This window comes from Podarcis melisellensis (genome assembly GCF_964234715.1).
Source record: "Podarcis melisellensis genome assembly, chromosome: 6".
Taxonomy (NCBI): domain Eukaryota; kingdom Metazoa; phylum Chordata; class Lepidosauria; order Squamata; family Lacertidae; genus Podarcis; species Podarcis melisellensis.
Genome location: NC_138538.1, coordinates 38,368,725 through 38,389,755, shown reverse-complemented (window position 1 = coordinate 38,389,755; position 21,031 = coordinate 38,368,725). Strand labels below are relative to the sequence as shown.

General features: G+C 40.9%; 2 protein-coding genes across 4 annotated transcripts in view; one reads left to right on the top strand and one right to left on the bottom strand.

Annotated features, from left to right (window-relative positions):
• The window catches only part of CD34 (CD34 molecule), a 39,920-nt gene extending 20,948 nt beyond the window's left edge, over window positions 1–18,972 (bottom strand). Inside the window, exons 1-2 of the mRNA XM_081916442.1 lie at window positions 18,794–18,972; window positions 284–430 (exon numbers count right to left, since the gene is read on the bottom strand). Coding sequence (XP_081772568.1) covers window positions 284–430; window positions 18,794–18,869 — 223 coding nt within the window. The 5' untranslated portion in view covers window positions 18,870–18,972. The remainder of the gene's footprint in view (window positions 1–283; window positions 431–18,793) is intronic.
• The window catches only part of LOC309372669 (uncharacterized protein), a gene marked incomplete at its 5' end in the record, with an annotated part of 113,047 nt that overhangs the window by 64,702 nt on the left and 27,314 nt on the right, over window positions 1–21,031 (top strand). For 2 of the 3 annotated variants that reach the window (XR_014169580.1, XM_081916491.1), the window contains one exon: window positions 13,316–13,382. Coding sequence is in view for 2 of the 3 variants with exons in the window: in XM_081916491.1 (XP_081772617.1) it covers window positions 13,316–13,382 (67 nt within the window). Of the gene's footprint in view, window positions 1–8,641; window positions 8,768–13,315; window positions 13,383–21,031 lie in introns of all 3 variants that reach the window. The other variant, XM_081916492.1, reaches the window with a different exon arrangement.

The following is a 21,031-nucleotide window of genomic DNA, read 5'->3' as shown; positions in this document are numbered from 1 at the left end:
CATGACGTGCAGTGTTGGGAAGTTGAGAGAGCCCCACCCGTGCTGCCCTACTTGGCCACTTTACTGTCCTGTCCTGTCCCATCCCATCCCCACCCTCCAATACATTGGACTTTCTCTGGTCCGAGAAAATATGAGAGAAGCAATGGGAAAACACAGGAGGACAATAATTTGATGGTGCAATTTATTCCCATAAGAAAGGGAATAAATGATGCAGGGAGATTCCATACTAAATGCCTAGTATAGAATCATCCTAAGTATCAAACCAATACCAGTGCCTTTTTACCTGTTGATTTAGTAGTTGAGATGGAGAAGTTCCCAGATGGCAATTCTGTTGTGTTGCTGCTTGTCAATGGCTGTGTTGTATTGCTGGGTATTACTGCAGGACTCTCTGAAGTTGGTGCAACAGTTGATATGGCTTCATTACCAGCAGCTTAATCATATGGAAAAGTAAGGAAAAGGATTTATAGCTCAACAGCACTGTAGGTCATTGAGTCTCTGGTGGGGCTCAGAATAGAAGTGCTGCAAAGCAGGCAGCCTTGTTCCTAGCTGCATGTTCATTATTTAAAGCACTGCAGGTGTGGAAGCGCCATCACACTCCAGACACCACAGAAAGAGGTTTCTTGTCACCAAAATGGAGAGAGTTAGCATTGTTCCCAACAAAAATCAAAGTTTCCTGTGCTCCTTTTATAGTTTGGCACCACGTGAAACAGAAACAGACTATTGTTATTCTAATTTATTATATATATAGAATCATAGAATTGTAGCGTTGGAAGGGACCACAAGGGCCATCAAGTCCAACTCTCTGCAATGCAGCAATATTTTGCCCAACATGGGGCACGAACCCACAACCCTGATATTAAGAGTCTCATGCTCTACAAACTGAGTCACCCTGATGTCCATGCACATCAAACTTTACAAAGAACAGGATTGATAGGTTCCAACCCTAGGGATTTACAATCTAAAATAAACAAAGGGAAATACAGGGCGTGGAGGTGGGGAGAATGGAGGCACAGGTAAAAACATACTATTGTTTAAATTACTCATACTGTGGCTTAGTTACAATAGGTTATTGACTGTTCCAAAGGCTCCCTGTAAAAAGTAGAGTTTAAAAGTAGAGCTTGAAGGCAGAAAGATAGGTAGTCATTTGGTGGTATTCTGGAAGGCAGTTCCTTTTATAAGAACCAGGAAGAGAGAAAGGGCATAATCACTTCAGGGTGTGAGGGAACTCTGGATAGTTGAAAATGGTGAAGCTGGGAGGACAAAGGTTGCAGGAAGGGATGTGATGGAATATAAGATTGAATAGATAAGAGAGGCAAAACTATGGGGGGTTATGAAGTTAAGGACAAGCAACTTATGCAGTATCTGTAAGAAGACAGGAACCCAATGTAGAGATGGAAGGAGAAGTGTCCATGTCATACTGTCCAAGTGATGAGAGCTGAATAATTCCGCCAGCCAAGTGGATCAAGGGAAGATGAGAGACAAGCAGTAGTCAAGGCAGGCGAGAGATGACAAGGCCAGGACTTTGTCATAATCTGTCAACATCTTAGATAAAAAAGGGCTGCCTTGTTTTTCTTTTAGGCAATTTATTAATAGTGTAACTAATTACAAACACTACTAGCAGAGGCCATTCAAACTTGGCATGTTTGATGGAGACAAATCCTGTTTTCTTCCTTAAGTAAGCCTTTTTGAACTACCTTTTCTTTCAACATGAGGACAGGTTTGTCTCAGAGGCAGGGACCCCCAGATCTTGGAACACAGGCAGCAAGAAAATAAGTTTAAAATCTCCTTCCTTCTCCTCCTTGTATTTTGCAAAAGCTGCATTTTTGTTTCTTTTAAAATATGACAATTCCACGTTCCAACTAGTGAATGGTGATTCTGATATGTTTCAAGACTTCCTGTACTATACATTGCTTTTATAAATTCCTCAGTAATTATTTTATTATTATTATTGTTCTATTCATTAAATTTCTATACTGCCCTTCATCCAAAGATATAAAAATACATACCATAATAACAAGCAAAAAGAATAACCCCACCACCCAAACAGAGTTTAAAAGGCTATAAGCAAAGGCCTTCGATATTTATTATTTCATTTAATATAGCAGTAGATAAGAGAAAACAGTTACATGCATTTTAGTTTGAATATGGGCAGTAGTTTTGAGGGGAATTTTAATTCTGTCTCTCCATACCACCCTGTTCTCTCTTCAGGTCAAAAGGTTAGAACAAGAACAATAAATCAATTATTTCCCAGTGTTTCAGTAAGTTGTTTATTTATACCCACCAGCCTTATTAAAAGAACAGTCTGTTGTGCAAGAGGATACACTCTCTCTGCCAAGAATTCTGGATTATCTTAAAATTAATCTAGAACAAATATTCAGAGCCAAGCGCCTGAAACAGCATGACTGATGTATTACCGTATTTTTCGTCCTATAGGGCGCACCAGCCCATAGGACGCACTTCGTTTTTTTGGGGGGGGGAAATGAATAAAAAAAAATTATTTTTCCCCCAGCCGCAGCTGCCGCCCCAAGCCTTGCAGACACTCGCCCGAAGCACGGGGAGCCCTCCGGAGGGCTCCCCGTGCTTTGGATGACAGGCTGCTGCCCCAAGCCTTGCGCGCTCGGCGGGACCTCCCACCGGGCGCGCAAGGCTTGCGGACACTCGCCGGGGCTGCAGGCGGCTGCCTGCAAGCCTTGTGAGCCCGCGGGAACTCCTGCCGGGCTTGCAAGGCTTGCGGATAGCTTCCTGAAGCCTGGAGAGCGAGAGGGGTCGGTGCGCACCAATGCCTCTCGCTCTCCAGGCTTCAGTGAAAGCCTGCATTCGCCCCATAGGACGCACACACATTTCCCCTTCATTTTTGGAGGGGAAAAAGTGCGTCCTATGGGGCGAAAAATACGGTAGATGACACTACCCAGGATGTGTGTATTTCATATGGTTGCAGGCTCACCATACCTGAGTTGGTCCAAGACCCTTCAGTGCCTTAGTGGGCACATACCCCCACCTCACATCAAGGAGCATAGTACCCAAGGGCTATCAAGTTATTTTGGCATCTAAGGCAGAAAATTCCACAAGCTCCTCTCATTGGACACTAAAAATACAATTATGATAAATTAAATAATTACTGCTTTGCTGCCCTTTTGAGACACCAAAAATAATCTACCTGAGACTTATTTCTAGTAGAACAAAGTTGGCACCTCTATGCTGTTTAGTGCTACCATTCTTCAGCTATTGAACAAATGGAATCATACCCTTTGCTGAGCATCCTACACCATTTCAGAGTACATTCTGTGGGCCAAACTAGATTTGACAGCAGAAGGTCCATGAGCACATCTTCTGCAGTTGTTAAGGATGCATGTGTGTATGTATGTGTATTCTTGATGTTACTTATCAGAGGCTGAAAACAAGGCTAAGGGGTTCAGCTAGACAAATAGAAACAAGACAAAAAGGGATGTTGGGATCTGAGGAAGCAGATGTGTGCAAACACTGACACAGTTGACCAAACATGACTGTTAAACCCCAGACAGTCCTTCTGAAACCTATCTTCAAGGCTAGACAACTACACACAGGGCTTTTGGCACTAAAAACAGCCCTATAAGAACCCCAACACCCAAGAAGCAAAGAACTGTGGCAGCACCTGGCAGAGGAGGGCAAAGGAGCAATTGTTGAGTGGAAGAAGAACAGCATGCCAAAGAGATTGACCAGGATGTGGCTAGGGCCATGGGGCAGTCACCATTGACTCCAGAACTGTGTAAAGATTGAACACATCTGACAACAAATCAGAGGTCAACAGGCAAAGCAGCGAGTGCACCGCCAGAATCTCTGGCCTTGTTTATATCAGCTATATTAAAGGTTGGCCACCTTTAATCGTGTGCTTGCATAAGTATCCTGAACCTAAGCCATTTAGGGCTTTAAAGATAATCATCAGCACTTTGGATTGTGCTTGGAATCACCACCTGCAGGCCTCCCATAAGCAAGCACCCACCTTTATTCTCCCTGCTTCATACTGGACCAATTGCAATTTCTGAAGACTCTTCAAATGGAGTCTCATGTAGAGCACACTGCAATAATCCAATCCAGATGTTTCACCTTGGCTGAAGGAGAAAAGCTTAAAGTCTCGTCTCCCAGCTATGTAACTCCTAATATGAATCAGGCCCACCTGCAGTTGGAGATCCAATCACAAATCTCTTGCCATCTCATCTAACTGCGCCCTGTAAAACAATATTATTATGTGCTACATGTTCAAGGACAAATAGACTTGCACAAAGTAACAACTATCCTTTCCCTCAGGGCTTTCCTCCAGCAAAAATGATATGCGTAGCTAATAGGAGGATTTTCTCCAAGGACAGCTGCTGTATTTTCTTTGGGCATCAATGACTTGTCTATCATGAGACCATAAGACTCTGAGAATGGGCAATTTGTTTCAGCCTGAGTTTGGTCAAAACTAGCATAGGTATAGCCATAAATCAGCACAAGTATCCATCAGTAAGTACAAATACAGGACTAGTGTCCTTTATTGCCATCAGGACTTATTTGCACATTGTGTGAGGGATGCAGAAATGATCTACTTTTGATGAAAACTGGCTCCCCCAGCTGCCAAACCAGGAGAGTAGCAGAAGCGGCAGCTGCAGTAATTATTATTAATCTTTATTAAATTTGTATACTACCCTTCATCCGAAGTTTCCAGGGCAGTTCACAACATACAAATACAAAATGAGAACACAAAATACAAAATAAAACAAAAGCAAGCCAATAACCCCACTCCCACAAACACATCAAAAAGGCAATAGAGTGTTAATTAGCCAAAGGCCTGATTATAGAGAAACATTTTCACCTGACGCTTAAAGAAATATAATGAAGGTGCCAGGCGAGCCTCCCTGGGGAGAACATTGCACATGGGGAGCCATCACAGAAAAGGCCCTTTCTTGTGTTGCCACCCTCCAGATCTATTGTGGAAGAAGAAGTGCCTCAGATCATAGGGTCCAGGTCGGTTCCTATGGGGAGATGTGGTCCTTAAGGTACTGCAGTCCTGAGCTGTTTAAAACGTTATAGGTCAAAACTAGTACTTTGAATTGGGACTAGAAACTAATTGGCAACCAGTGCAGCTGGGTCAGGATCAAACCATCTTACCTCAGTGAGCAACCTGGCTGCCAAATTCTGCACCAGCTAAAATTTCCTAACCATCTTCAGAGGCAACCCTATGTATAATGCATTGCAGTAATCTAATCTAGAGATTACCACAGCATAGATGACAGAAGCTAGGCTTTCCCAGCCCAGATGGGGGCACAGCTGGGCCACCACCTGAAGCTGACGGAAGGCACTCCATGCTACCAAGGCCACCTGAGCCTCAAGTGACAGCAATGGATTCAGAAGTACCCCCAAACTACAAGTGTAACCCCATCCAGAGCAGGCAACATCCCATCCATCTGCTCTACGGCACCACCCACCGATAGTCCCTCAGTCTTATCTGAATTGAGCTTCAGTCTGTTGGCTCTCATCTAGTCCATTACCAAGACAAGACAATAGTTCAGCACATCTACTGCCACACCTGCAGATGTAAAGGAAAAGTAGAGCCAGGGCTTTATTTTCAGATGGAACTCACTGGAACTCAGTTCCAGCACCTCTCAGGTGGGCACCATTGCCATATAACAGAATAAGAAAAGTGTTCATGTTGAGTTTTGGCACCTCTTTCCCTAGAAAAATAGCACTGAATATAGCTGGGTGTAATCAGCATATTGCTGACTAAAACATTCCAAATTTCCAGATAACCCCACTCAGCAATTTCATGTAGATGTAAACAGCACAGGGGATAAAATTGAACCCCAAGGAACCCCAAATTGAAGGCTCCACAGGGCCGAAGAGCACTCCCCAAGCATCACTGTCTAGAAATGTCCAAATAGGACTAGACTCACCACAAATTGGGGCCACTCACACTCAATTCGGACAGCCACTCCAGAAGGATACCATGGTCAATGGTATCGAAAGCTGCCGAGAGGCTGAGGATAATTAACAGGGACACATTTTCCCATCTCTCTCCCAACAATGATCATCATGCAGGGTGACCAAAGCAGTTTCTGCACCAAAACCAGACCTACACCACATTTGAAATTGATCTAGAAAATCTGTTTCCTCCGAGAGCACCTGAATCTGATCCATGTCTACCCGCTCAATAATCTTGTCCAAGAAGGGGAGACTGCCAACTGGTCAGTAGTTAGCTAGAGAGGGTTTCTTAAGAGTGGTTTGGCAGCTGCCTCCTTCAAGCAGGCAGGGACCACTCCTCTTGCAAGGAGGCACTGATCACTTCCTTGGCCCAGCCAGCTGCCCCCTCCCTGCTAGTTTTGATCAGCCACGAGAGGCAAGGGTCCAGAGCAAGTGGTCACCTTGACTGATTGAAGCACCTTGTCCGCATCCTCAGGCAAGCCTTACCAACTGAAACTCATCCAAAACAGCAAGACTAGAAAGTGCTCTGGACTCTCCTTCAGATTCATCTGCTGTAACAGTCAAGATCCTGTGGATGCAAGCGATTTTATCCTCAAAATGCTTTGCAAACAAGTTGCAGCAAGCTACCATCAGTTCTGTCACCTCCTTCGGGTCAGACTGTAAGAGGCCCCACACAACCTAAAAAAGTTCTGCCAGATGGCACAATGAGGATGCAATGGAGGCAGCAAAGTATGCCACAAGGTGGGCTCGATGACGAGCCCTCACCAGTATTTGATTGCATTCGCACAGAGTTTTCCTCCACTCACATTCAAACCACCTCCTAACTTGTTTTCTTGCCTTAAGTTCTGGAATATACCAGGGAGCCAAGTGGGCTCCAGGAAGCAGGAAAGGGCACTTAGAGGCGCTTGTGTCAATGGCCCAAATCATTTGGATGTTTTAGAATTCGTCCAGGGCTTCAACAGGAGTGCCCATCATAGATGGGAAATCCTCCAGAGTTATTAGGAAACGCATTGGGTCCATCAGCCTCTGAGAGCAGTAATTGGACTTAGGCCTTCTATAGGAGACGTAGAAGAGAAGAAGGCCATGTTCTGCAGTGTCCTCAAGACGAGAAAAACATGCCAAGCATGTTATACTAATGCCATGCTGAGACCTGGCACCCACCTCTGACTATGTTTAGTTTTACACTTTAAATAGTAGCAAGAGAACTATATCCTGTCTTAAATAACAGAGTATAAGAAAGCCTCAAACAAAAAAGCATATTGAGGGAAAGGAACTATTTAAAATAGCTCTTGCCAATGGCACAAGCACAGTTTATTTTGTGTGAAGGACAAGGGAGGCCTGTGATGTAGTGACTAAAGAAGGATCTGTGCATTCTATTCCTGACTTTGCTAAGAGAGGAGGATGAGCCTTCTATGGATGCTTGCATGCTTCCTTCTCGAAGTGGTGGAAACATGTAGGGGTCAATTAGCTGTCATTCACCATGGACTGAAGATAAAGAATGCAAAGGAAACACAATACAAATGTGTGTGGGGGGGGGGAGGGAATAATCAATTACATAGTGTTATGTACCATTTGTGGCCTGAAAACAACAGTGGATATTTATCTTATTAGCTGGGTTGCTTTCCTTTCCAAACATGGGATAGATAAGAGAACGATGGCAATTGACACACCAGTTTCTGTTGGAATTTTCTGACATCCCCACTTGAAGGCACCCCAGAAGCTGCAGGTAGCACCACACACCACTGTCACACTGGGCAGCAATGGGGGATCTTCTTATCATGCAGATCTTTAAAACTTTGGACTGGTTGCCAGTGAACTACCAGATCCAATTCAAGGCCCTGGTAAGTTGTGTATAAAGCTCTGAACAAATTAGAATCCTAGTACTTGAAGGAGTGTTTCCAATACCATCAGCCCTGATAGTTGTCTCCTCCATGAGAGCCCTGGAGGGTGGCAATATGGGAATGCGCCTTTTCTTTGCTGGCTCCCCACTTGTGGAATGCTCTCCCCAGGAAGCCTTGCCTGGTGCCTTCATTGCATGTCTTTAGGTGCCAGGCAAAAACATTCCTCTTCTTCCAGGCCCTCGGCTATTTAAACAATCAATGTCCTTTTAAACTGTGGGGTGTTTGTTATCATGTTTATGTTCGTTGTTATGGCATGTATTTTTGTGTTTTAATATTGTAAACTGCTCTATGATCTTCAGATGAAGGGTATCACAGAAATTTACTAAATAATAATAATAATAATAATAATAATAATAATAATAATAATCAGGAGTTGATTGCTGGTTGGTGCCATAGGACAGATCCTTCTCAGCGGCGCTGTCCCATTTACGGAACTTCCTCCCCTGTAAGATATAGCTGACCCTCACAGTAAACATGTTTAGGTGCATTTAAAAACTTCATCCAGGCATTTTGAATGTAAATGCCGATTCTGTAGACTCTACTGCTGTTTCTAATGATTTTTATGTTAAAGGCTTCTTTTTTATTACTGTTTCAAAAATATTTAATTGCCTTTATTGTAATTTGCCCTGTGTTTCCTAAGGAAGGAAGAGCAGGATATAAGAATGATGGCATAAATAGATAAACTCCCATTCTCCCCGACCACTGGCCCTGCCGGCTGAGGCTGATGGGTTTTGGAGTTCAACACCATCCAGAAAACCACAAGTAAACCACCCTGTTTTGGCGTTTCCTTTGCATTGCTATTGTAGAACACTTTAACAGCAACAAACAAGGAGGATAGTCTTTCTTCCACTCTGAATCCCAAAGGAGGATGACAGCATACAACATTAAGAACAATACTGGAACAGCTGTGCACACAGCAGCCATAACTCCATGTGAGTAAAGGGAGTTCCTCGTTTATTACTTAACAGAAGCCAAAGCTGATGTAAAAAAACCAAAACAACTTGGAAAATTACACAGAGTCAACTGAATAAATTAATTTAAATTGAATCGAACCCACGACCCTGAGATTAAGAGTCTCATGCTCTACCAACCGATATTAAGTTAATAGTAGGGTTGACAGCACTAAACGTAGACCTGTCTATTCAGAAAAGAGTCCCATTGAGTTCAGTGGGATGTACCCACAGATAAATGGTCTCAGGGTTGCAGCATAAATCAGATAAATGTCTCTTAATACAGCTAAACTCACTGAGATGAAACCATTCGTTCCCAGTCTGCTCAAGGACTGAGATCAACATCAGAAGCCATTCTCTCTGTTTTATTGCTTGGAAGTTAGGCGTGAGAGACAGGACCTTTTATGTGGTGGCATCTTTATTGTGCAACATCCTTTCTGGGTAGATCCACCAGGCTTCTTCTTTCCATTCATTCAGATGGGCAGTTAAGACCAACTTGTTCCACTGGGCAGGATATAAATAAATAAATAAATAAAACCCATCCAAATACTCAAGGTTCACAAACTGCTTTCCAACCTGATCATTATCTCTTTCATGCACTTGCCTCATCCTCTATTTTGGATAATAGAAATAAAAAAAACCCCGGAAGGGGGTCTTCACTGCTAAAAGCTCTGAAATTTTAGCTACAGATATATAGTTATATCTGTACAGTTTGTAAAACCTATACGCAGCCACCTTTTAGAAATCCTTAAGTTGCTTATCCTGATTGCCCAAGTTCATGAAAAAAGAATTGTTTATCCATTAAAAGCCATCCCGTTAGTAATGAGCATTAAAACCTCAATGAAGAATAAAAAAGATTACTTAGTTCCATGAGATGAAGGTGCCTGGAAGGAAATTGAATTACAGGAAAAGAGATAAGATTTAAATGGGTAGCATTTTAAATAAACTCTAATCGTAATATTTTGTCTCCTTATAAACAGAGCAGGCAGATCTATCTAAATACAGTATAAGGGGATAGGGTGAACTAAACAGCCAACCAAGCAGTACTTCTCACCCATGTTTCATTGTAAGGAGGGACTGGATTATCTTCATTTGCAAAATATGTTGGCTATCATTAGATGTACATATTCAGATTTCAAGACAATGTTCAACATGCTGCACAGGAAAGATTTGTAAACTTCTGTATTCTACTAGTAACTCCTTAATTATGCACCACACTTTGAGGACAGTAGAAAAGGGATGTTTGAATCAACTTGCAAAGCTGATTAGCTGGCAATCCAAATTGCTCCACCGATATAATTCTTTAGACCTGATTTGTACACGAAAAGGACTTACAATGCATTCTGCAGCCTGATTACAAAAAAATAAAATAAAAAATAGTTGCTACATTTTGTTTCCCCAAGAACAAGTTAGATCAAATCAAGAACAGGAGACAAGATTTTTGTGGCAAAGGATAAATAGAGTAATCAGCGTCATATACCGCTTTCATAAGCCTTCATGAGTGTGTGCCATTGTTTACATGGACATTAGCAGAAAGTCTTACTTCATTACAATGGCATAGTTCCTAACACTTGGCCTCCCCAAGTGCCACAACCACCCAAACAAAAACTTCTGAATTTTTCCAGATGTTTTAGAAATCACCTTAACATTTTGGCAAATATATTCTCCACCTCAAATACTGTAAAACAAGGTCCTAATTATTTCTTATTTATTTATTCCTTCCCTGCCACAGCCACACCCAAATTTTCCTACTTTTACACTTCATGTAGATACTTCACACTATGAAACTTCAAATTGTTCTGTATCGTTAGAGCCCAAAGGATCCTTAACAGCGCACATGGGCATGGAATTTGCCTCAATTGTCACAATTTTATGCACAGCTTGTTTTCATTAGTTTTGGAAACTCTGTATGAATTTATTAGCACTGAGAGTTTGCACTGCATTGCTGAAGCCAAGTGGACACAAGAAACATAAAACCACTGGTGTTTGAAGCCGCTACATGTTACAGTTTGCATTAAAAAAACACACACCCCTTTGTTTATATCAACTAGTTGTTGGAGAGGAATGACATTTTGCCAAGTTTAATATTATTTGCATTCTGCAAACTTTAGCAAAATATTATTTGCTCCAAGTATTGGTCCCCTTTGGCTTTCCAAAGACAATTAACTGAGAACTATTTGTCCCAAATCAAATCAAATAGTCCCCAAGCAACATAAACACATCTTTAAAATGATTTGTCCTCACACAGTCAAACGGAAGTTCTACATCATTACCTACGCTACTCAAATATCTGTCTCCACAGAAACAAATGGAAAGACCTTAACCTTTATTGGGTGAAACTGTGTAAGCTGTGAGGCTAACAAAGGGAGTTTGTATATTTAGCTTCCTCTGTATAATCAATCGTGAGCACACTATTTTTCATACTCCCTGAGAGTGTAATGTAACAGGTAATTCTAGACATGCCTGCTCAGATGTAAGATCCACTGAGTGCTGCAGGTCTTATTCCCAGGTAAGTAGGTGTAGGATTGCAGCTTTAATTGATGTTGTAATTTAAATAAAAAGAGCAAACTTTACCAAAAGACTATAATGCACCCATAAATATACTCTTCCATCACAATGTTCACGGCAAGTACACCATGGGCCTTCTGAATAATACTGATATACATTACAACAGCCTTCACAAACCTGGTGCCCTCCAGATGTTTTTGGACTACAATTCCCATCAGTTGTTGGCCATGCTGGCTGAGGATGATGGGAGTGTAGCCCCAAATATCCAGAGGGCACCAAGTTGGCAAAGGCTACCTTACTGGGCTGTTAGGATTGTTGAGATAATTATAACACTGAACACCAAAAAAATAACCCCACTATAGAAATGATAAATTTCATTACTACTGTTGTTAACCATCCTGTTCTTTAAACTACGCACTCTGCCTAGCAATGTTGGTTTTTAAAATAAGGAATAATACTGCTTAATGAGCTTTTCATAACGTCATTCATCCTCTTCATATTGCTACCACACTGTTCAGACAGGGCCAGTGTATTTTGGATATTGCTCCCCCACTCAGCGCACCAGTATAAGATGTACAGGCTGGTTGCTGAATCTCTCTCTCCATATCACACACACACACACACACACACACACACACACACACACCCCTCTGTTGGCTTTCCACATGTGTTATTCTGATTCAAGCACAGAAACCTGTTAATAATTGTTAAGTAAATATTGCTTTATTAATTGGCTACCACATCTTAGGTGTTCCCATCACCACTGTTTGTGGTTATAGAAAAATTATAGCCCGGGCACATATATAGGCAACAGCTCTCCTTACATGGCAGCCATTTAGGAAACTGCCCTGTCAGGAAGAAGAGGAAAAGAAGTAGCAATGTCTCCACCTGCTGTTGCTCCAGCAGCTGGAATGGGGTTCCTCATGCTCTCTCTCTCTCTCTCTCTCTCTCTCTCTCTCTCTCTCTCTCTCTCTCTCTCTCTCTCTCTTTCTTCAGTGAAAGTTGTCTGCCTCCTCTCACACCTGACTTTTGTTTCTGCTGTAGATGGCAGGAAGGAGTCTAAGTAAGGTTAAGAGAATTTGAATAACGTACATTTGTCAAAGAGCAGAATTTGAAGGGAAAGGCAGGGACAAGTGCTCATGGAGAGAAATGACATTTGTTGTTGTTGTTTAATTATGACCTCTTTGGTCCGCTCAAAACTGCCAAACCCAGTATCTATAATATGAGTTACTTTGGGGTAGTGAGAAATAAGATGGGTGATGAAATTGGTGTAAGCTGCCCAGCAGGGCCAGCTCCCAAGACTGGGTGCCTGTTGTGGAGCAGTAAATGGCACCCTTCCCACTGAATTAAGATACACAGTACCCAAGGCCATTCAAGTTGTCTTAGCATCTGAGGTAAAAAGTACCACAAGCACATCTTCTTCCTCCCTGGTAGTAAAAATACAATAACAATAATTTAAATAACTAACCACTTGCTGTGTTTTCATGACATCCAAAATCTGCTGTTCGAGGCAACTGTCATGCTCTGGCTAATGGTAGGGCCACCCCTGCTGCCCAGAGCCCATGGAACAGCATGTGATCTGTGTAAATGTATTCACCAATAAAGGCATACTGTCGTGCTAAGTCCACGGTGAAGATATAAGGCATTCATATGAACTTTCAGGTTTCATGCCATAAAGTTCAAAATGTACACTGTTTTGTAATGGCACCAAAAATAGGCAAATAAGCTGCATGATAAATAAATAAATTTAAAGCTGCTTTAAAAAAATTACATACATGCACAAAGGGGGGAATAAATATGGTTTACTGTCTCACAGTCTCTACTGCATGGATATACTTTTGGGAATTACACTTGTATCTGAGGATACATGGGGAAATATGAGTAATATTATAAACATGTATGTCTCTGGGAGAGATTCCATAGACATTTGAATCAATTTCTGAGACATGCTGAACACAAGTCTTTGCTCAGTAACACTTTGCTCAGTTAAGTCTCACTTAATGATTTTATGTGTCTTCTTAGATCTTCCAGATGGTGAACTTGCAACTTTAAAAAGTAACATGAAAAGCAGCCGCAGCCCTCTTAACTGGTATGTCCACTTGTTTGATTGCCCAATTATAACTGGATATTATAATGATAGATTGAATGAGATTAAAAATGAAAATGGGAGGTAGTGGTAAGCACCTTTATTAGTACTCAGAATGCAAAAGAATATCATATTGATCCCATAGCATGCTAGCAGTGATAATGCTCAGATCCAGAATTTCATATCTTGGATGAAATGGGAAATAACTGAAACCGAGAGGCCAGGATTACGAATTCCATCAGTATTTATATTTTATTCTTCCAGCAGTTATAATGAGCACCACATTTGGGGACTCTGAGCTACATTACTCATGAATCTCTAGCTTTGCTCCTCTCCTGCCATGTGGCAGGAATTCAAAGGGTGGAGTCCCTTTCCCTCTGGAAATATCCGATAAAATTCTATTCTCTCCCCCTCCTGAACCCTTTTTCCTATTCCATATGGCCCAGACAGGATTTGGGTGTGGGCTTTTGCAGTCACGAACAATGCCAAAAAAGGGCGAAGAGAATGTGGGAAGGAGAGAGGATGACAGCTTAAGCCATTACATCATTGCAAGCATGCTCACCTAATCAACACTCAGACAAAACTGATAAAAGAGATTTTTGCTTGGCTGCTAGCCTGCTATTTCAATAGCTAATTATTCAGACAATGGATTAAATTATATGAATATCTGGGTTCTATAATCTTTGTAAACTTTGAAGCCTGACTGAAATAATTTGAATGTAATTGCTTGAATATTTCATTTCAGCTCAGGTAATTTGTCTTTAGTTGTTTATTAACTATTTGAATTTAAATCTGTAATGATTAATCACATTATGAATTTTCTGTTCTAGACTGCACTTAAGTCTAACTGAATGAACACACTATCTGATAGGTACACATTTCAAATAAAATTAATTTGTAAATGTCAAAATGAAATTTAGCATCCAAACTGTATAATTATTAATTTGTAGGGAATGTCAGGTTCAGGCTTCTTGAATATTCAATTACTCATGCCAAAGGTAACTTTTCTTGAACAGTTAATTTAATATTTAGGCATCTTTTATGAGGCCAAAAGCAACATCAAAAACATTATCTTGACATGAAAAGCAGAAGCTGGCTTGTATATTGATATAGTTTTCTAAATAACATAATTAACAATCAGCTGTGATTGCAACATTCTTATTTAAAACAGATTGACCACAAACATGGTGGTCATCAGGACTGAAATCTGGAATGTCAGATTCACTTCAAGGGGTAAAGCTTCCTACATAGCATGGACAGACAACACGGACAGACAACATGGCACCCTCCAGATGTTGTTAGATACCCTGCAGGATGGCTAATAGTCAGGGATGATGGGAGTTGGAGTTCAATAATATAAGGAGGGCACTATGTTACTACTCCTGTATATATAAATCACACTTGCGAACTATATTTAGACATGGTTGAGATTGCCACATATGACATGGTAGTAGTTTTCTCAGTAGTGGAGCCCGCCCTGTGGAACACCATCCGATCAGATGTCAAGGAAATAAACAACTACCTGACTTTTAGAAGACATCTGAAGGCAGCCCTGTTTAGGGATGTTTTATTGTATTTTTAATATTTTGTTAGAAGCCGCCCAGAGTGGCTGGGAAAACCCAGGCAGATGAGCAGGGTATAAATAATAAATTGTTGTTGTTGTTACATGCTTTTTGCAATATTTAAGTTGTTTCCATGTAGGAGTTTTCTCTTGCTTCAGACATTATGTAGTGGCAAACATATATTTGTTTCTTAGCACACACATGGGGGGGGGCGCTATGGAAAATCCTAGCTCCCTAGTAGCATATAATAGGCATGTTTATAGGAATACAGTGGTACCCCGCAAGACGAATGCCTCGCAAAACGAAAAACCCGCAAGACGAAAGGGTTTTTCGGTTTTTGCGTCGCTTCGCAAGACGAATTTCCCTATGGGCTTGCTTCGCAAGACGAAAACGTCTTGCGAGTTTGTTCGCTTTTTTCCTAAAGCCGCTTGAAGAGGCGCAGTTGCGACGGACCGTGCTTCGCAAGACGAAAAACATCGCAAGACGAAAAACATCGCAAGACGAAAAGACTCGTGGAACAAATTATTTTTGTCTTGTGAGGCACCACTGTATGTTTGTTGCATTCATACATTACATTTTAACATGTGCACATAAAACAGTGTAACTTTGTTAAAAGTGTGTGTGAACTATGAAGTCACAGTGAAAATCAAGTTAAATAAAGAAACAAATAAAGTTACAATAAGATGCTCTCAGAACATAAGCCATCTTTTTGGTAATTGGGAAAACTGACCTTATTTTCATATACATCAGTGGGAGTTGAGAAACTAGCATCTCACAATAGATGTCTTGCAGAACCTTGCAGGATCAGATCAATGTATCACTTGATGCCTCTGAATGTCATCAAGTGTACTACTATCTATGCAGAACAAAACCCCTAAAAGCTGCTTCACAATCATGTAGGCTATGGTTACATTTCTGTTTGCTGTGGTAAACATGTAATGTGTGAAAGGGAGTTGTGTATGACCTAAGAGCTGCGGGCATGCAGAGAACATGTGCTGGAAAAATGTGACTGGTTTAGGTTTACCAGTTCAAGTCTACAGTGTGTTTGGATGTGTATAATTCATTTTTGCACTTAATATTTTTACCCATACATACCTCAAGGTAGCCTGGGAAAACACAACTGATGCTGAAAATTAGGAACAGGAAATAGACATAAAAGTGGTTGACCTTTGTGCCAAGAAAATGACATACTATCCACATGCAAACAAAGTGTTGTTTACCTCCTCCCACAGTACTACAATTCCCAGCACCCTTAACAAATTGCAGCTACCAGGATTCTTGTGGGGGTGGGGTGCTTTAAATGTATGTTGTGTACACAGCCAGTGGACCAAGGGGGGACGGGACATTTCCTCAACTACCAAGTGCCACCTCACAATACTGTCACCGTAAGAATGTATCTGTAAATTACTCTTGTTCTTAATGTGTTTAACTAACTTTATTTATTTATTCAATCAATCAATCAATCAATCAATCAATCTGTATACAGTGGTACCTCGGGTTACATACGCTTCAGGTTACATACGCTTTAGGTTACACACTCCGCTAACCCAGAAATAGTGCTTCAGGTTAAGAACTTTGCTTCAGGATAAGAACAGAAATTGGGCTCCGGTGGCGCGGCGGCAGCAGGAGGTCCCATTAGCTAAAGTGGTGCTTCAGGTTAAGAACAGTTTCAGGTTAAGTACGGATCTCCGGAATGAATTAAGTACTTAACCTGAGGTACCACTGTACCACCCTAAGTCTGAAGATCTCAGGGCGGTTCACAGCATAAAAATACAAAATAAAAACAATTACATATTCAGAGAAATGCATGGTTTTAGCTGATAGTCTTCTGAAGCCTATTCAGTTTGATTAGTATATTTCTGAAAGTTAGTAATAGTGTACTGTACGTTCTAAGGTGATGGAGGTTTTGGCATGGGATTTACTTGCATGCCATGATAGAACACAAATTAAACCCATTTGTTTTTCATGTTTTAGAGAGGGAAATCCAGCACGTTCACAGCCCAAGATGTGCTTTACTTACCAAAACAAAAACCATGTTTCCCTAATAGAAAATGCAAACTCACTGATGAGGATATATCTAGGCAGCTAAGCAAGCTTTGTATGCCTGCATTCCACCACTGCTTTAACTATGACATAATGCTTTTCATGCATACATTTCTAGGCAATATGCCCAAGAAGATAAAGTATTATTGCAGAAGACGAAGCCAAGACACACAGGCGTAAAATTACCTTGAAAATATTTGCCAAGTGTAGACAGGAGCCAAAAACAGAACCCTATGTGCATCTTCAAAATGCAAATTCATGTGTTGGAAAGCATCTCTAATTGCGATGGAAATCCAGCTCTATTTGTACATAACTAATGGACCTGGATGCACCTTCTCATTCACATTAGTAGCCTTTCAATGTAGTATGAATGAGAGTCATAATAGACAGATGCATGCCGATTCCTATCTTTATTCAACATTGGATTTCATTGGTAAATGTGCTTACATGATTTTCTCCCTAGCTGGATCAAGTACTGTAATTGTGTGGAGTGAAACCTACTTTTTAAAGGGAATAGAGCATCATATTGCTTTTTCAATTACTAGATAAAATTAGATAAAATTTCAAAAGGGTTTAATAAAGTTCAACACTGAACTTGCAGATACTGCAGCAGTAGCAATTCCACATGTATTTTTTTTTTAAAAAAACCCTATATCTGGATGTTAGAAAGCCAGCCTCAGGACAATTTTCACACATGACACTGAAAAAGCAGACTATATTGTATTTATTTGTTTACAAAGTTAATTGCAGCCACACAAATTAGGCCTTACTTTGCTTTTTCCTTTCAAAATCTTTGAAATTTTGAACCTGAATGGTTTAAAACATGAGGGCAATTAATTGCATAGCCACCAAAATGATGTCCCTGAAACATGCTGTGACCAGCTGCAGACACACATCTCTCCTGCTCACTTGATGTACACGGGCAGCAAATACAACTGCCATATGAACTGTGACTTGGCCAGTAGATGTAAGAAGGAAAAACAAAACCCCGCAACATAAATAAACAGTCCGTGCCAGCTTCAGAGCAGGATAAGCACGATCCTTTGGGGAGTACTAAAAAGTGCAATAAACATTAAAAAGACAGGAATACAGCCCAGTGACTTGTCTAAGGAGGGTCTTATGGTCTAGTGGATAAAGAGAAATTAAAGTAGTCTGGCTGCAAAAGTGTGCAAAATACTCAGTTGTGCTATACATACACTATGCAGTACCTTCAACTTAGAAAATAGTAACATAACATTCCCTAATCATTACTTTTTTAAGTTGTACAAATAAAATGCATAAGCATTCAAAAATAGCAACAGTAATTACCAAAAGTAGTCAGTTGTGCCAACCACTATAGGCTAGCAGACTACAAACAGACGCGCTCAGCTACACAGTCTAGGATTTTATGTTTAATAAAAATAATGTATGTTAGTCTCTGGGATACTGAAGCCTTGCTAACAATCACTGGAGATGTCTGGTATGGAGAATTGCAAAACCATGAATAAAATGTGTGCATCTGATATCCTTCTGTATGCCACTTCTGCACATTGGCAACTATACAACTATAAAACCTGCAAAAATTCTATATGCCACTAATTAGAGTATTTCAGTTGTGTGCACTATTCCTTTACATGCTGTGCATTCTGTTTACCAGTTTGCTTCTAATGTTATTAGCATCTAGCTATCTAACAGATATTACAAGAGATAAACTTTCGTCAGTATTCAATAACTATGGCACAGGCAGAACAAGATTCATTCTTCATTTTCTGTCTGCAAGTAACACAGCAGTTGTAAGGTTGGGTCCACCCCCCCATACCGAATACTCACCCAGCAGGCTCAAAGCACAGAACACTGTCCAGAATAAATGCCTTTCCTTCAGTACTTTAAAACTCCACTGTAACATTATTTCCAACGGTGAACTGTTAAGCAGTGCCTATGAGTAAAAGTGAGGTCAGTACTGAGTTCGATAGGATTCCCTTCTAAAAGATGTTTCCAAACCTCTGATCTCATAGCTTTATATAGTTCTCACATTTGTTAAACTTCCGCCCTACAATATTACATCAGTTTAACTCTTTCCTGGAAACTGCTTTCTATCACTGTGGACAGGACATTCCCAGAATTTAAAACTGTGTAAAAATGTCACAGAAAGCTTTTTGAAGGTAATCTAATATGAACACTACATAAGTAGAGAATATAAATGCACATTTCATGTGTTATAACAGCAACATGGTGCATGTCAGAATTTTAAAAACTGCAAACAGATCACAAATCGTTGGAGGGAACTTGGGGAAAAACCTTACAAGAATCCAGTTCTGGCTCCTAGTACAAAATAAGCAATGGTAGAGTGAGGGGAAAAAAATGAATAACTTAATGTGAATTAACATCAAGTTAACCCAGGAGGGGACACTGCCTGTAACTGGAAACATTCTGAAATGTAAGCAAGCATGATTTTCAAAACCAATGAAATTAGTCCTTGTTTTATTTGGGTGTCACTGCAAGTAACAAGAAGCTTCATTGTCACTGGATTTCTCTAAATTAAATGAGATAAATCACACTAAAAACATTTTGCTTGCCCTTCTTTTAATTACTTCACACATACAAGTGTTAACGTTAACTCATACTTGTTTTAAGTTCCACAGGATTCTACCATACAACAAAGCCACAATTCCACCTAAACTAGAGAGGAAGTGGATTTACATATGAAGCTGCCTTATACATTGGCACAATTAGCCCAGTATTGCCTCCTATTACTAGCAGTAGCTGCCCAAAGTCTGCCTCACAGAGAGGTCTTTGATATCTCCTGCTAAATCTTTATTTTCACCCGAGATGCTAGGAGTTCAACCAGGAACTTTCTGCATGCAGAGTATATGCTGAAGAAGTGTGCATGCACACAAAGCTCATACCAATAACAAACTTGTTGTTGTTGTTTCGTCATTTAGTCGTGTCCGACTCTTCGTGACCCCATGGACCAGAGCACGCCAGGCACTTCTGTCTTCATAACAAACTTATTTGGTCTCTAAGGTGCTACTGGAAGGAATTTTTTTATTTGTTTCAACTACGACAGACCAACAAGGCTACCTACTAGAGTATATGCTGGACCACTAAGCTTCGGCCCTATGCTCTGACCTCTATCAATGCAGCAGAACCTCTGATGTGAAACTACATGCATTCATCTTGCATGTATATGGGCTATGTGCACATAGGCATTATGCAGAGGTTCTGCTGAATGCACAGAAATCAGAGGTAGAACCAGAAGAGCTTATATTGCATATGTCTTTCCTCTGTGGTCCATCTTCTGTTCCACACTTTATTCTCCCACGCCATTGTTTTATGTTAGCAGGCTTCATAGTTTACATTGACATTCAGTGTGGCACTCCCCCTACCCAATAAGTATAAGTAGCAGTCAATGTTGGAGAGCAGCATCAGAGCAAACTACAGCATTGTAACCATCTAGGCACAGATGGGTTCTGTTAGACAGGGACAGGGAGGGGGAATCTAGACAAGCAGCCATTTTTGGTAGCAACCGCATGTTAAGTGTAAGACAGGTGGGGAACTTCTGATATTATTGGACTCCCAATTCCCATCAGCCCCAGCTGGCACAGTCAATTATCAGAGATGATGGGAGTTGTAGTTCAGTGACATCTGGAAGGCCAAAGTTTCTGACCTGTGTAACTTCTAGTTTGGCTTTTCCAATACAATGCACCCCCATATCCAGGACACTATCTTCCAGATCAACCCTCCTGCACAAATCACAGCAAATTTTTCCTGGCACAGCACCCAAAAATGAATGTTTTGGGGTGCTACACAAAATCACTGCTCCCCCAAAATGCTTTTTTCAGGGCAGCAATCTTGGGCAGCACCCCAAAATGTGTGCTTTTGGGTGCCATGCCTGAAAAAAGTGCAGCCCAAAATCGTGCAAAATCATGGCAGCCACTTTGACCACTGTCCTTTTGTGAGGAAAAAAAATGAGATGTCCCGTTTTTTCTGGAGCAGTTGACAGGTATGAGGTAGTTCTAATCTTTGCTAAAGATACATCACTGCTGCCCATTGGCGGAGGAATGGGGG